At 36.6% G+C, this 14,047-nt stretch overlaps 1 protein-coding gene across 1 annotated transcript; it reads left to right on the forward strand.

Annotated features, from left to right (window-relative positions):
* The first annotated feature begins 3,042 nt into the window (after nt 1-3,042).
* Nucleotides 3,043-13,002, forward strand: LOC117343480 (1,5-anhydro-D-fructose reductase-like). The gene is made up of 10 exons (XM_033905850.1): nt 3,043-3,201; nt 6,310-6,477; nt 6,998-7,114; nt 8,196-8,282; nt 9,990-10,106; nt 10,450-10,565; nt 11,394-11,481; nt 11,694-11,777; nt 12,300-12,382; nt 12,884-13,002. Exons 1-10 carry the CDS (start codon nt 3,127-3,129, stop codon nt 12,924-12,926), a joined length of 978 nt encoding a protein of 325 aa, XP_033761741.1. The 5' UTR covers nt 3,043-3,126; the 3' UTR covers nt 12,927-13,002.
* The last annotated feature ends 1,045 nt before the right edge of the window (nt 13,003-14,047 follow it).

Below are 14,047 nucleotides of genomic sequence, written 5' to 3' on the forward strand. Positions count from 1 at the left end.
GATCATCCAAGGCGGGTTTACGTTGTTAAATGAGTTTTCTGGTAGGTGACATGAGCAGCAGTTGAGTATACACATAGGAAAATTACAGGACATACAGGAAATTACAAATACAACTTGCACACACACTCACAAAACATTCTTAATATCAAACTTTGGAGCACATGTACAAACTTGACACTTGGCGAGGACCTATGCTTTCAGTGCAGTGGACGTTGAAAGCTTGTTAGCGAAACAAGGCTACTCATAAGGTGACCAATGGTCAGGTATAAAGTTCTAATACGGGTATGTGGAACTTACCCGGCATAAATAGAGTAGTTTGCACGTCGATGTATATCCCGCATCACCCAGAGATTAAAAATAGTTTGTAGGAGGAATCAAGGAATCCATGATGAGTCCGGATTTATCACTTTACGTTATAAAATAATAAGCTGACCATACCACGCCCATTTCCTCCGGCTACCGCAAATCTACACTACAAAGTAAACCTTTACCTGTAACACTCTGAGACCTATTAACTGTTTTAACATCACTAAAAAACATGCATCATGCTTTCCATGTAATCTGTGAATGTTTCACATGTACTATAGTGCTACTATTGAAACATTTATTCAGTTCATTTTTTTCATTGTTCAATTTGGAGGACTGCATGTGTACTGTAGTGAAGCTCTCCTCACACAAGTAATAATGAACATTAATTTGATTTCCAAAGTGAACTTCTTTCGGATATATATCGTGTGTAATCGATTCGGATCCGGAACATAATCAAGCAATGCAGGAAACAGAGCATAAATTGGAGAACCAACATAACCGCCAGTTTCCGAAATACTGTGTCAATATGGATAGTCAGTCATTTGAGGCCTTTAGACTGATATAAACCAAAAGGCTAAAAACCGTAACATATATATACAGTGGAACTTCGTTAACTCGAACTCGGAAAACTCGAATATCCCGCTTAACTCGAAGTACTTCGTCAGTCCCTGCCAAATTCTTTCTTTATCATAGTAAAAAAAACCTCGGAAAACTCGAATTCGGAAAACTCGAAAAACTCGGATAATACGAAGTGAAAATTTGGTCCCAACAATAAAAATCCTACTTAAAATGATCGAATAACTCGAAGTATCTTTTTTGTGTCCCAACGATCGGTGGTAAACGCCGACATTTTTTCAACATCGACATTCCGTTTGTATCGGCACTACAATTCTACCGATTATAATACGCGATTATAAGTGTTTCATAAATTCATGAAAGAAATTGTCGGTGGAATCTTATAACAACAACTGTCGGTGATAAACGGTACCGTTTTAATTACATCAGGTAATTCCCTAAGGCGGTTGCCGATAATAGTACACACGATAGTCAACAACTCATGAAGCGGAACTAATCTCTGACACACCGGTAGATCTACTCGGCTGATGTTATTGCAGTTGTAGAAATGAAACAGTCACCGGTGCCTATTAAATCCGTAAACTGCTGAAACAATAGCGTAATTACTGCCGAGGTATTCAGAGTACGACTGTAACGGTCAGTGCGGTCTATTAAATCGGATAAAACGACAACTCAGTTACAGTAACATTTTATACGCACATGCGCAGTACCAACTTCCTGTGATAATACACATGGAAATGGCGTGGTTGTCGGTAAAACGTAAGTTGGACTATCAAACACTATTTTATATGTCCAAAATAAGGTAATGGTTCTGTTACGTTTTACATACAATCTGTGTTAAATTTAAACGGTTATTTGATATAACATTAATAAATTGTTATTCGGTTGAATTCCATTTTATCGTTATTCCTTTTGCAAACATGACATGAACACCATATCGTTATTGAACTTGAAGTGACTAAGTGAAAGAAACTTTATCGAGACTGTATATCGGCAAAACTACACCAAACTACAAGTGACAGAACGAAATATTACATATACATTTACATGTATTGACCAGTCTTTACACTGAACTGATAAGTGACAGAGCGGAGTTATAATGATTATATAATGTTGACAAATATTGACCAAACTTTGCACCAAAATTGACAACTCGCTTAATTCGAACACTCGGATAACTCGAAGTTTTCTCGTGGTCCCGTCGACTTCGAGTTAACGAAGTTCCACTGTATATGAAGTAAATGGGAAAATATTATGCTTTTCTTACAGAGATCTTGAAACAATTTTAGGATGATTTATAATAGAAATATCCAAAAAGATAGAAAAGGGAATATATACTTTATGAAATAATTACTGGAATTCAGTGGTATTTGCGTGAAATGTGTTGATCCTAAATGGAAATTTTAGCCAGATGTTTTCTGTGCGTCGATTTCCACCCTCAACAACATGAGAACTTCAAACAAAAGAAAAGTGTTTGTAATTAAACGTGGTTTCTTTAGAAAACGCAATGCTCCAAAATCAGACTTCATGATGAACGCATATTGTTTTATGCAAATGTAATTATCAGCATCTTAAAACAAAAGTAAATGTCTTGAATATAACTTGCTAGGAAGCGTTATGATGGACTTTAAACTTTTGACATCACTTTTGTCTAACTGGAGTCCAGGAAATACAATGGAAAACAGCTTCGATTCAGCTATGTAACGCATTGGTTTGATCGAATAAACTGGAGTCCAGGGAATACAATGGAAAACAACTTCAACTCTAACAGCTATATAACGCCTTGGTTTGATCACATAAACTGATGTGACCTCTCCACCTTGTGTATCGATTATTGTTATCGCACTGCAGTCTGGACATTCACCTACTTCTCCACTGACCTTGCTTAGTTAACATTACTTTGATTTCGTGACGAACGTACATGTAACTATTTTGTACAAGTTTAAAAACAAAGGGGGGGGGGGGGGGGGGGGGGGTAATTTAAATTGCAAGGAAACCTAAAATATTTGCATCACATTGAACGATGTCTTCATAAGTTGAAGTCCGATAAAACAGTAACACATTAGAAAATGTCTATATTGACCATTGATGATGACATCACAGAAACTATGTGATCACTTCACCGTGTGACTCGCTGTTATCGCCCCTCAGTCTACATTGTCATATAGTCCTACTGGCCGTATTTAAGTTCACGAACCTACAGCCAGTCTTCACTTCTTCAAACTTAACGTACAGAGCAAGATGTCGATTTCAACCTTGTGTGTTACTTTGAACAATGGCAAGACGATGCCACTTTTTGGACTTGGGACTTGGCAGGTAGGTGTACTCTTATAGTACTAAAATATAGACGGCGGAAGGGAATCAAGGTACATTACATGTTCAGGAAAAATAGAGAGTTTGCATAAATGTTTGGTACATATATATGGTACATGTACACCCAAATGTAAATTTTCTCTGAGTGTGCTATATGTGTTAATTATTGTTTCCACTAGAGGATCCACATAATAAGTTTTAACGTAATAACATTGACAAACATAGGACGACATGTAAGGCTTTAACCTGATGACATTCAGAAAACGTTAAGTAGAAAATGACAAATGACATTTCAAAAAGATTTTATACAATAGAAAGTACACAAACATAACAGGAAAATGCGGAAAAAACTCAATCAGTGAAATCAGTATCTCGTTTGACGGTTTGGAAAACCTAGCAATCTCCAAATGTCATACCACCTATTAACAATGGCCGTCGTAGAAAAAATTCTTCAGTCTTGCATTCGCCAAAAGTATGTCTAAAAGAACCTTTCAAACGGGAACATTTACCGGAATAGAAATAAAAATAGTGTCTACCGATATAAGTAAGTATTTTACATCCAAATAATAAGTTTGAACTTAATAACATTTACAATCATAGGACGACATATAAGGCCTTTACCTAATGACATTCAGAAAACGTTAAGTAGAAAATAGTATCTAAACCTCAACCATATGTTCCTCTCGGACATCCGCGTGAGACGTGTTTGTATGGCTAGGTATGTTATCAGCTCCTGGTGTTTATATTATTGATAGTAAAAAGGTCACCAGAATCTGTGATTAACTGGACAAAAGCTATGCTTACTGCTATCACGTGCAGACGAAAACAGCCAAATATCGTCTGCCAGGCCAGGTAATGTAGGAGTAGAATCTGACGAAATTCAATATTCAGGTTCACTCCTGTTTCCATACCACGCTATGGTATGTATCAAATGTGAACCTAAATCAAGATATGCCCTTGAAAAAAACAGCTCTACTATACGAATATGACAGGTTTATGAGGGACTGACCACGTGATGTTAGTGTTTTGAGTGGTAAGAGCCGCAGGGGTAGCACACTTACCTTTCACTTCGGCGGCCGGAGCTTGATTCGGACTACATGCGCCTACACATTAAATGTTAAAACTAAATAAATATAAAAATGCGTAAGCCCTAAATACTTAAAGCTACTGGAAATGCTCCAGGATTATTCACGTATAATCATGTAATTCATCAATAATAAAATGTGATATAAAGGAGAGTAGAATAACATACATAATCATTATCGTGAAGAATATTATACAATGCGTCAATTCTTTGATATTGTTGACACCATCAGCGTCATAATTATATTCACTAGTACGCAAACCATACGTTTTCAAATATATAAAACATAAATCTGAATATAAAAAAGTTCAAAATGAAATGAAACTCATTCTCAATATTTCGATAATCACACAGTGATAAATCTACATTCAAGTCCTGAGTCTTTCATGTATTCGTAGATTTTTGATTGAACTCACAGAATTTTTTGAAATACTTGAAATTATCATTGTGGGACTCATTTTTAATTACAAAACGTACACATCGTTTGGCAATTCTCAATTCAACAGTATTAGCACTTTCATTATTAAGAATGTTAATCACACGCATTCCTCCCCCCCCCCCCCCCCCCCCCCCCCCCCCCCCCTTTTTTTTTTTTTTTCTTTTTTTGATTTTCAAATATGAGAGACCTAGGCCTATATGTATGTGATTGCAAAGTGGAAACTCTCGACTTCGTTGTTTTTCCTGTGTTCTGTCAAATTCGGTGAACGGAATGTTCACATTTAAGTTAAACATAAAGTTATTAATCATATTTCATCATTGATTAAAACTCTTCAAATATATACTAAGTTAGACAACAATATTCAAAAACCTTAATCATTTTCAGGCCAATATGTAGATTGTCGTGAATCGCATGCAGAGGCGTGTTACAGAAAATGACATAACCATCCATTTTACCAAAATAATCTAACCCTCCATTATACATAATAATGTATCCATACATTATACAAAATAATCTAACCATCCATTATACCAAAATAATCTAACCGACCGTTATAATAAAATAATCTAACCGACCATTATACAAAATAATGTTACCATACATGAAACAAAGTAATCTAACAATTCATTATACCAAATAAATTAACCGCCATTATAATAAAATAATCTAACCGACCATTATACAAAATAATCTAACCCTCCATTATACAAAATAATGTAACCATACATGAAACAAAATAATCTAACAATTCATTATACCAAATAAATTAACCGCCATTATAATAAAATAATCTAACCGACCATTATACAAAATAATCTAACCCTCCATTATACAAAATAATGTAACCATACATGAAACAAAATAATCTAACAATTCATTATACCAAATAAAATAACCGCCATTATAATAAAATAATCTAACCGACCATTATACAAAATAATCTAACCCTCCATTATACAAATGTACATAATAATGTAACCGTACTTTATACAAAATAATCTAACCATCCATTATACCAAAATAATATAACCGTCCATTATACAAAATAACTTACCACCGATCATACAAAACAATCTAACCGTCAATTATAACAAAATAATCTAACCGTCTATTATACAAAATAATATAACATACATTATACAAAATAATCTAACCATCCATTATACAAAAATAATCTAACCAACATTTATACCAAACAAAACAATCTTACCATGCATTACAACACAAAAACGTTTGTCTTGTAGCGAAACCTCTAACATTTCAAACTTGTAGACATGTAAAATTTAATATAACACGTAAAAAATTAATGCATGCAATTCATTATGAAATATGATAATGTAATAAACAGTGAAATGAAAACAATAATGGTTCTTTATGCTACTCACAGTAAAGGTTCGGCATTGCAAATTAGTTATTTTTTCTCAATGTTTCCTAACCATATTTATTGTACAGTATAATTCAGGAACACATTTCTCCGGAAATGGTATATTATTTTGTTTCAGTTTATCAAGGCTCTAAATTTACACGAGATTTTTGAGAATGTACAGTACTAACAGGTAAAATCAAGAAGACAGACTCTTCTTTACAGAGTAAGCCAGAAGAAGTAAAGACGGCCGTTCGGACGGCTCTGGACGCTGGGTACCGCCTCATCGATACGGCATACAACTATCTGAACGAAGAAGCAATAGGCGAAGTCCTAGAAGAGTACTTCAATGCCGGCAAACTGAAGAGGGAAGACATTTTCATCTGTACGAAGGTAATGAAAAGTTGAGGTATTGCATCGAAAACTACCAATAACATTGTTAATAAATTAACTTAATGTAATCATTAAAGATAGATTCTTCTTTAACGGATGATTGGTTGGCGCAGTTGTAACGGACTATCATCAAGGCAACTTGGGTTCGATTTACTGAACCTGAGCCAAAGATATCGCGGATCTCGTTTTCCCTCCTACATTAAGACCCGTAGCAGGTTTTTATGCAGGAAAACAGATTAATATAAGTTGATGCAACCTTGTATCGCCTAAGAGGATGATAACGAATTCATTAGAAATCTTGACATATAGGGAAACAGCAAACCCGGGCGGCCAAAAGTCCGCCAGCAGGGCTTACTAACAAGCAAGCTCAACGGATTTCACATTGACACCTCCATGTATACAATCAGTGATCGAAATCATGTGTCGAAATGAATTGATATAAATCATCATCACACGTTTGTTTCGTAATAATGTACATGTATACGTTAATCTATGTGAACGTTTGATGATCTTTTTATAGCTTGCCAGTATTTACACAAGGCCTGCCGATGTCGAGTTATCTATGTCGAAGAGTCTAAAGAGACTGAAGCTCAACTATGTTGATCTGTTCCTGATACATGCCCCTATGGCATGTCGGGTAAGTACAAAACATTTATTTATGACACCGCCGTCTTATTTGTTTTTGTTGCGGACGTCGGATTGGGCAGAGCACAAAGTGTCTTTATCGACGGCCGGGTTGGGGATGTTCCTTTGGGGAAAATTGTATCGACCGGGTTGGTGTTGCTCGATTAGGCAAAACATTAACGGCCAGGATGATGTTGTTCGGTTTGAGAAAGTATTAACAGCCGGGTTAATGTTGTTAAGTTGGGGAAAGTTTAAACGACCGGGTTGGTGTTGTTGGGTTGGAGAAAGTTTTAACGGCCGGGTTTATGTTGTTGGGTTGGAGAAAGTTTGAACGGCCGGGTTGGTGTTGTTGGGTTGGAGAAGAATTAACGGCCGGGTTAATGTTGGTAAGTTGGGGAAAGTTTAAACGACCGGGTTGGTGTTCGGTTTGGAAAAGTTTTAACGGCCGGGTTGTTGTTCGGTTCGGGAAAGTTTTAACGGCCGGGCTGTTGTTCGGTTCGGGAAAGTTTTAACGGCCGGGTTGATGTTGTTGGGTTGGAGACCGTTTTAACAGCCGGGTTAGTGTTGCTCGATTAGGCAGAGCATTAACGGCCAGGTTGATGTTGGTAAACTGGAATTAACGCACGGGTTGATGTTGTTCGATTGGAGAAAGCATGTACGCCGAGGTCGGTGTCAGTCGTTAGGGGAAAGTATATAACTGGGCTGGATGATTGGGGAAATCGTCGTCATGTCTATGGCAATCGTGAATTCTTGAAAATCGAATCAACTTGGACTTGTAAACACTGGTGGAGATACAAAGATCTGACTATCTGACTAAGAAATGGAAAGTTAGCTATAAGGAAACTGTTATCACCACGCGTATCATACAAATAAGTTGTAAGATGTAAGTAATAAATAAAGGTAGATGTAGTCACCTTACAATTACGAGTCTGTACTGTCCTTATACGACAGATATATCCGATGAACATGGTCCAAATAATCTGTAGTACTCCGTTACATTATCATTACTTAGAACAAAAATAACACATCATAATAATTATCTTTTTCCTTTCAAAATATTGTTTCAAATGCACGGATTTATTTATTTACTTCAGGTCCCGGAGGATCCCAATAATGTGTTCCCAATAAAAGATGGGAAAATTGATACTGAAGAGAGAGTGGACATTGAAGGTGTCTGGAAAGTATGTTTTATTTACTGAGTCTTTGTACTCAAAAGTACGTTTAGACTGTAACGTGTTTACTGACTCCGTGTCCTGTTAGGTACGTCTAGACTGTAACGTGTTTACTGACTCCGTGTCCTGTTAGGTACGTCTAGACTGTAACGTGTTTACTGACTCCGTGTTCTGTTAGGTACGTCTAGACCATAACGTGTTTACTGACTCTGTGTTCTGTTAGGTACGTCTAGACTGTAACGTGTTTACTGACTCTGTGTTCTGTTAGGTACGTCTAGACTATAACGTGTTTACTGACTCTGTGTTCTGTTAGGTGCGTCTAGACCATAACGTGTTTACTGACTCTGTGTTCTGTTAGGTACGTCTAGACCATAACGTGTTTACTGACTCTGCGTTCTGTTAGGTACGTCTAGACTGTAACGTGTTTACTGACTCTGTGTCCTGTTAGGTACGTCTAGACTGTAACGTGTTTACTGACTCTGTGTCCTGTTAGGTACGTCTAGACTGTAACGTGTTTACTGACTCTGTGTTCTGTTAGGTACGTCTAGACTGTAACGTGTTTACTGACTCTGTGTTATGTTAGGTACGTCTAGACTATAACGTGTTTACTGACTCTGTGTTCTGTTAGGTACGTCTAGACTATAACGTGTTTACTGACTCTGTGTTCTGTTAGGTACGTCTAGACCATAACGTGTTTACTGACTCTGTGTTCTGTTAGGTACGTCTAGACTGTAACGTGTTTACTGACTCTGTGTTCTGTTAGGTACGTCTAGACCATAACGTGTTTACTGACTCTGTGTTCTTTTAGGTGCGTCTAGACCATAACGTGTTTACTGACTCTGTGTTCTGTTAGGTACGTCTAGACTGTAACGTGTTTACTGACTCTGTGTTCTGTTAGGTACGTCTAGACTATAACGTGTTTACTGACTCTGTGTTCTGTTAGGTACGTCTAGACCATAACGTGTTTACTGACTCTGCGTTCTGTTAGGTACGTCTAGACTGTAACGTGTTTACTGACTCTGTGTTCTGTTAGGTACGTCTAGACCATAACGTGTTTACTGACTCTGTGTTCTGTTAGGTACGTCTAGACTATAACGTGTTTACTGACTCTGTGTTCTGTTAGGTACGTCTAGACCATAACGTGTTTACTGACTCTGTGTTCTGTTAGGTACGTCTAGACTGTAACGTGTTTACTGACTCTGTGTTCTGTTAGGTACGTCTAGACTATAACGTGTTTACTGACTCTGTGTTCTGTTAGGTACGTCTAGACCATAACGTGTTTACTGACTCTGCGTTCTGTTAGGTACGTCTAGACTGTAACGTGTTTACTGACTCTGTGTTCTGTTAGGTACGTCTAGACCATAACGTGTTTACTGACTCTGTGTTCTGTTAGGTGCGTCTAGACCATAACGTGTTTACTGACTCTGTGTTCTGTTAGGTACGTCTAGACTGTAACGTGTTTACTGACTCTGTGTTCTGTTAGGTACGTCTAGACTATAACGTGTTTACTGACTCTGTGTTCTGTTAGGTACGTCTAGACTGTAACGTGTTTACTGACTCTGTGTTCTGTTAGGTATATTATGTCCAATTTTTTTTTATACGAAGTTTGTGAAATGTATTATCTTACTGTCTTTATGTGTTAGTGTTATGACTATTTATCAATAAATTCCTAATGTTACTACTGTAATTAGATTCCTGATGTTATTCATGTCCTAGGAAATGGAAAAACTCGTCGACCAGGGAAAAACCAAAAGTATTGGCATATCAAACTTCAACGCCGCACAGTTAGAGAGAGTCCGAAAAGTCGCGCGTGTTATGCCAGTAACGAATCAGGTAAAGACTTAATGCCATCTTTAAAAGAATATATTGGTACCCCAAGGTCATTCGTTTTACCGTCTGTGGGGATGACGTGAACATTTTATTAGTATCAGTTATATAGCTTTGACATAAGTAACCAATACAACGGAATTTCGAGCGTGGTACTGTGACTCAGTAATCAGTCCCTTGTTGTACGGCTGATTCCTAACAATAAAAAGGAAGTTTAAAAAAAATTGTCCATAGGGAAATGTTATTGGTGTTAAGAACAAACTCTGCGTCGGGAGATTACCTCTAAATAGTATACTGCCTTGATATAAGATATTACATGTATAATACCACATTCCTGCTTTATCTCTAGGTGGAGTGCCACGCCTACTTCCCACAGACAAAACTTGAGGAATACATGAAGCAGTATAACATACCAATAATGGCTTACGGTCCTATTGGATCTCCTGGAAGACAAAATTCACGATTGTGAGTACACATTAGCATAAACAGGTTTCCTATGCCTTAGTTTTGAGAATGTGACTTAACCCTGACTTGACCTAGGTTTTTATGGAGGTGTCGTCGGTGAAGTTTAAGAGACGCTTAACCTTTCGGAAACCTGGTCTTCTTTTCCTTTCAAGGGTTTCCGTTCAAATTATTATTTTTCATTGGTAATTTTGTGTTATCAGTTTCGAGTTAGATTTTCGGGTTGGTTATTTTGTCGGTATTTTAATTTGAGCGACCGTGTTAGCTCATTCGATTAGAGCGCCGGTCGCGAAACCCTAGATCAGGATTCTAGGTTCATTGCCCGACTTTCCCTACCAATGTTGGTTTTTGTTGGAAGCTGAGTAACGGACCAGCCTGCGCTGTCGTACAAATATAGCTGTGTCATTTGGCAACACACTTTACCATAATTGCTCTGGATGGTATAGGACAGGCCTACTAAACCAACTTCTATAATAACATCTTTCATGATTGAACATGTTTTATTACATAACGTAAACTTCTCCTACATAGGTTTCGATTGTCCTTATTATAATACTTCATATATAGTCTTGGTCACAACAAAGGTGCTTGATTGACTGTGATAAGGGATCAAATTTAAGTGGAGTATATTCCAAGCAAATTTTAGAGATATGATATATACGTCAATGCTGAACTAATGCTTTAATGTAAAAGTCAGATTTATTAACATGATTGACAATACTTACAATTATACGTCATGTATATGTAAGGGATATGACATGAACCTCTTTCCGTACATACATATTTCAATGATCACTTTTCTCATCACCTTCATTTGTTTATGTTTTGTAGGAATACCGATAAGACTGAACCCATAGTGTTGTTGAATGATCCTGTGATTGGGAAACTCGCCACGAAGTACAATAAAACCCCAGCTCAGGTTTACAGATATTTTCCTATATCTATTTATAGATAAGTTAAAGCGCTTCAATTGGAGCATCATATGAAAACGACAAAATATGGGCCAATTTTTAGAAAATATTTTAAAGATTATCACGTTTTGAAGGATGGAGGGGAATCTCCAACAAACTGTATAAGAATGTGCGATGTGCTATCTTACATCACATAAAGTTACCATTGTCTTGTCCACAGATCCTTCTCCGGAATTTACTCCAGAGGAATATTATAGTGATCCCAAAGAGCGTTACACCAAGCAGGATTCAACAAAACGGAAATGTAGGGAAAATTTGTCTTCATATCAAACCATTTATATTAACTTACCAATAGCTCAACACAATAACTATATTTTTTTTAATTTTACAACGAGTTTTATTCTATCTAGAAATGTAGAGAAAATTTGACTTAATATCAAACCATTGCTTTCAACTCATCACTAGCTCTACACAATAACTGTGTTTTTAATTTAGAGTTTTACTTAGAAATGTAGACTCTAACGGGGATTTCGTAAGGTAGAACCAGGTGATGATTAATTAAAAACCGTAAAAATGCAATCACACAGACCAAAAATGAACTCTGTGTGACGTAGTTTATTCCATTACTATAGTGATATAAAAATCAACCAATGGGGTTCGAGTATTTGGTACTAAATTTTAGACAATGTATACCACATTATTATGAACAAACAACAATATATTTTGAAAATATTTATAGAACATCGGTACTTCATAATCATTGATTAAAGCTTAATCATCATGAAAAGTTTATTTACAACTTATAATGAACGTCAATATCTTCCAGGTATTCGACTTTGAATTATCGCCTGAGGACATGACGGTAATTACAGGAATCAACAAAGGACTTAGACTGTTTAAAATGGAAATGTATGTACAATTATATTATCTTGAACATATTCCCCAACAAAGAGCATAAGATCTTTATAAGCTAATTAGAATGCTTCGATCCAAATAAAAACCCAGCAACCTACATTGTAGGTCCCCGCACAATGACATGTGACCTCCAGAAGTGATCAATACACATTCAAGTTAAAGATCATTAAGCTAGTCAATAGTAATAGCAACATTGATCTTGGCCGTACAATTATGACAAATTAACTCAATCATTGTATTCTGATGCTAATATTTGTTTGTACCCTGAATGACAAGTTACCCGATGACAGATTTCCTGTGATGTTGCTGATTTCACGTACTTTTAACATACATGTTTGAACAGAAAATGATACCTATTATTCGGGTCTGGGTGAGACAGGATTGGACAGATATTTAACACTGTATACCCCCCCCCCCCCCCCACTCTTCTTAATGTTTGATAATCATCTGATATTTCATTCTGGTGACATAATGATTTATTTATCTATCTTTCAGAATGGCACATATCTACGACTATCCATTCCATGCGGATTTATAGAGACTGCTTTCACTTTTTAAATACGGACCAGAGCACATGCATGTGATAAATAAATAAATCCGCCAGTAAAACACGGTTTCAAAGTTTTGTCTTGTTTACAATATTGTTTAAAGAAGATTTAAAGCCATAGGCAAAATTTCGTTATGAAGATTTTTATAATTTATCCGTACTCGGTAGGTTATTTGATACCTGGAATATTTCAGTGATATACATGTACCTATTAGGAGAAATAGATTTCGTTTTCCATGTGCCCGTATTCCGTGGATTTGGACAGAAAACGTCAGTGTGTACTCGCTTATCTCCCCTGGTTAATGAAGTTACCTTGTTACCGATTGAGAACTTTCTAAACGAACGAAAACAGGGATGGTAAAGTATCGGATCCTATCTATTGGGCAGAGTCCACAGGGGAAGTGTACTCGGCCTGTGTTTGTCCTCATCTGTAGGGTGTATAGAGGGTCATCTGGACGTTTTAGAAACTGTATCAGCCTGGTTTCGCTACTCGGACCCACATAAATCCTTAGTATGCAGCATATTTAATCACAGACCTTGCCTTTGTCATGTTATTTGACGGGGAGGGGGGGGAGGGGTGGAAAAAATGCATGTTTCTGGAGGAGATATACTCATTTTAATCAGACATCTTGCACAAAACCATGAGCGAGTAACGATATATGGTTTCATACATTTTCTAACCATTCTATTGCTGTCGATACAAAGCGATATGTGAACGTGACAAACCAAAATAAAATTGGAAGAAAATGCCTAACTTTAGTTCAGTGTAACAAAGTCAACATTATATGATGTGAAGTGTTATATAATTATTCATAATAAGTATGTGATAGCAAATTATACCTTAATCAATTTAATCATTGAAATTAAGGTGTTGTTGAGAATGTGATATAAAATGTTTTTACTAGATAGGTATACATTGTATATGTATGTTAATGGACTGGTATTGAGCGAAGCTGTCGTGTTTTACATATGCGGGCTGGCAGGTTATTGAAATTATCGTGTCCGGAGTTAGTAAACAACTGTTTAATATCAATTGACTTGTAACATGTGTTGAACGGTATATAGGCCAAGTGCTAACTAGAAAGTCGTTAGTCGGATAGTGTCCGAAATAT

Source organism: Pecten maximus, chromosome 15 (assembly GCF_902652985.1).
Source record: "Pecten maximus chromosome 15, xPecMax1.1, whole genome shotgun sequence".
NCBI lineage: Eukaryota > Metazoa > Mollusca > Bivalvia > Pectinida > Pectinidae > Pecten > Pecten maximus.

Excerpts from the sequence above, each read along its gene's own strand:
- LOC117343480 (XM_033905850.1), top strand. The coding sequence starts at position 3,127 with ATGTCGATTTCAACCTTGTGTGTTACTTTGAACAATGGCAAGACGATG. Across the intron at positions 6,478-6,997 it reads ACATTTTCATCTGTACGAAG|CTTGCCAGTATTTACACAAG; the intron begins GTAATGAAAAGT and ends ATCTTTTTATAG. Across the intron at positions 10,566-11,393 it reads GGAAGACAAAATTCACGATT|GAATACCGATAAGACTGAAC; the intron begins GTGAGTACACAT and ends TATGTTTTGTAG.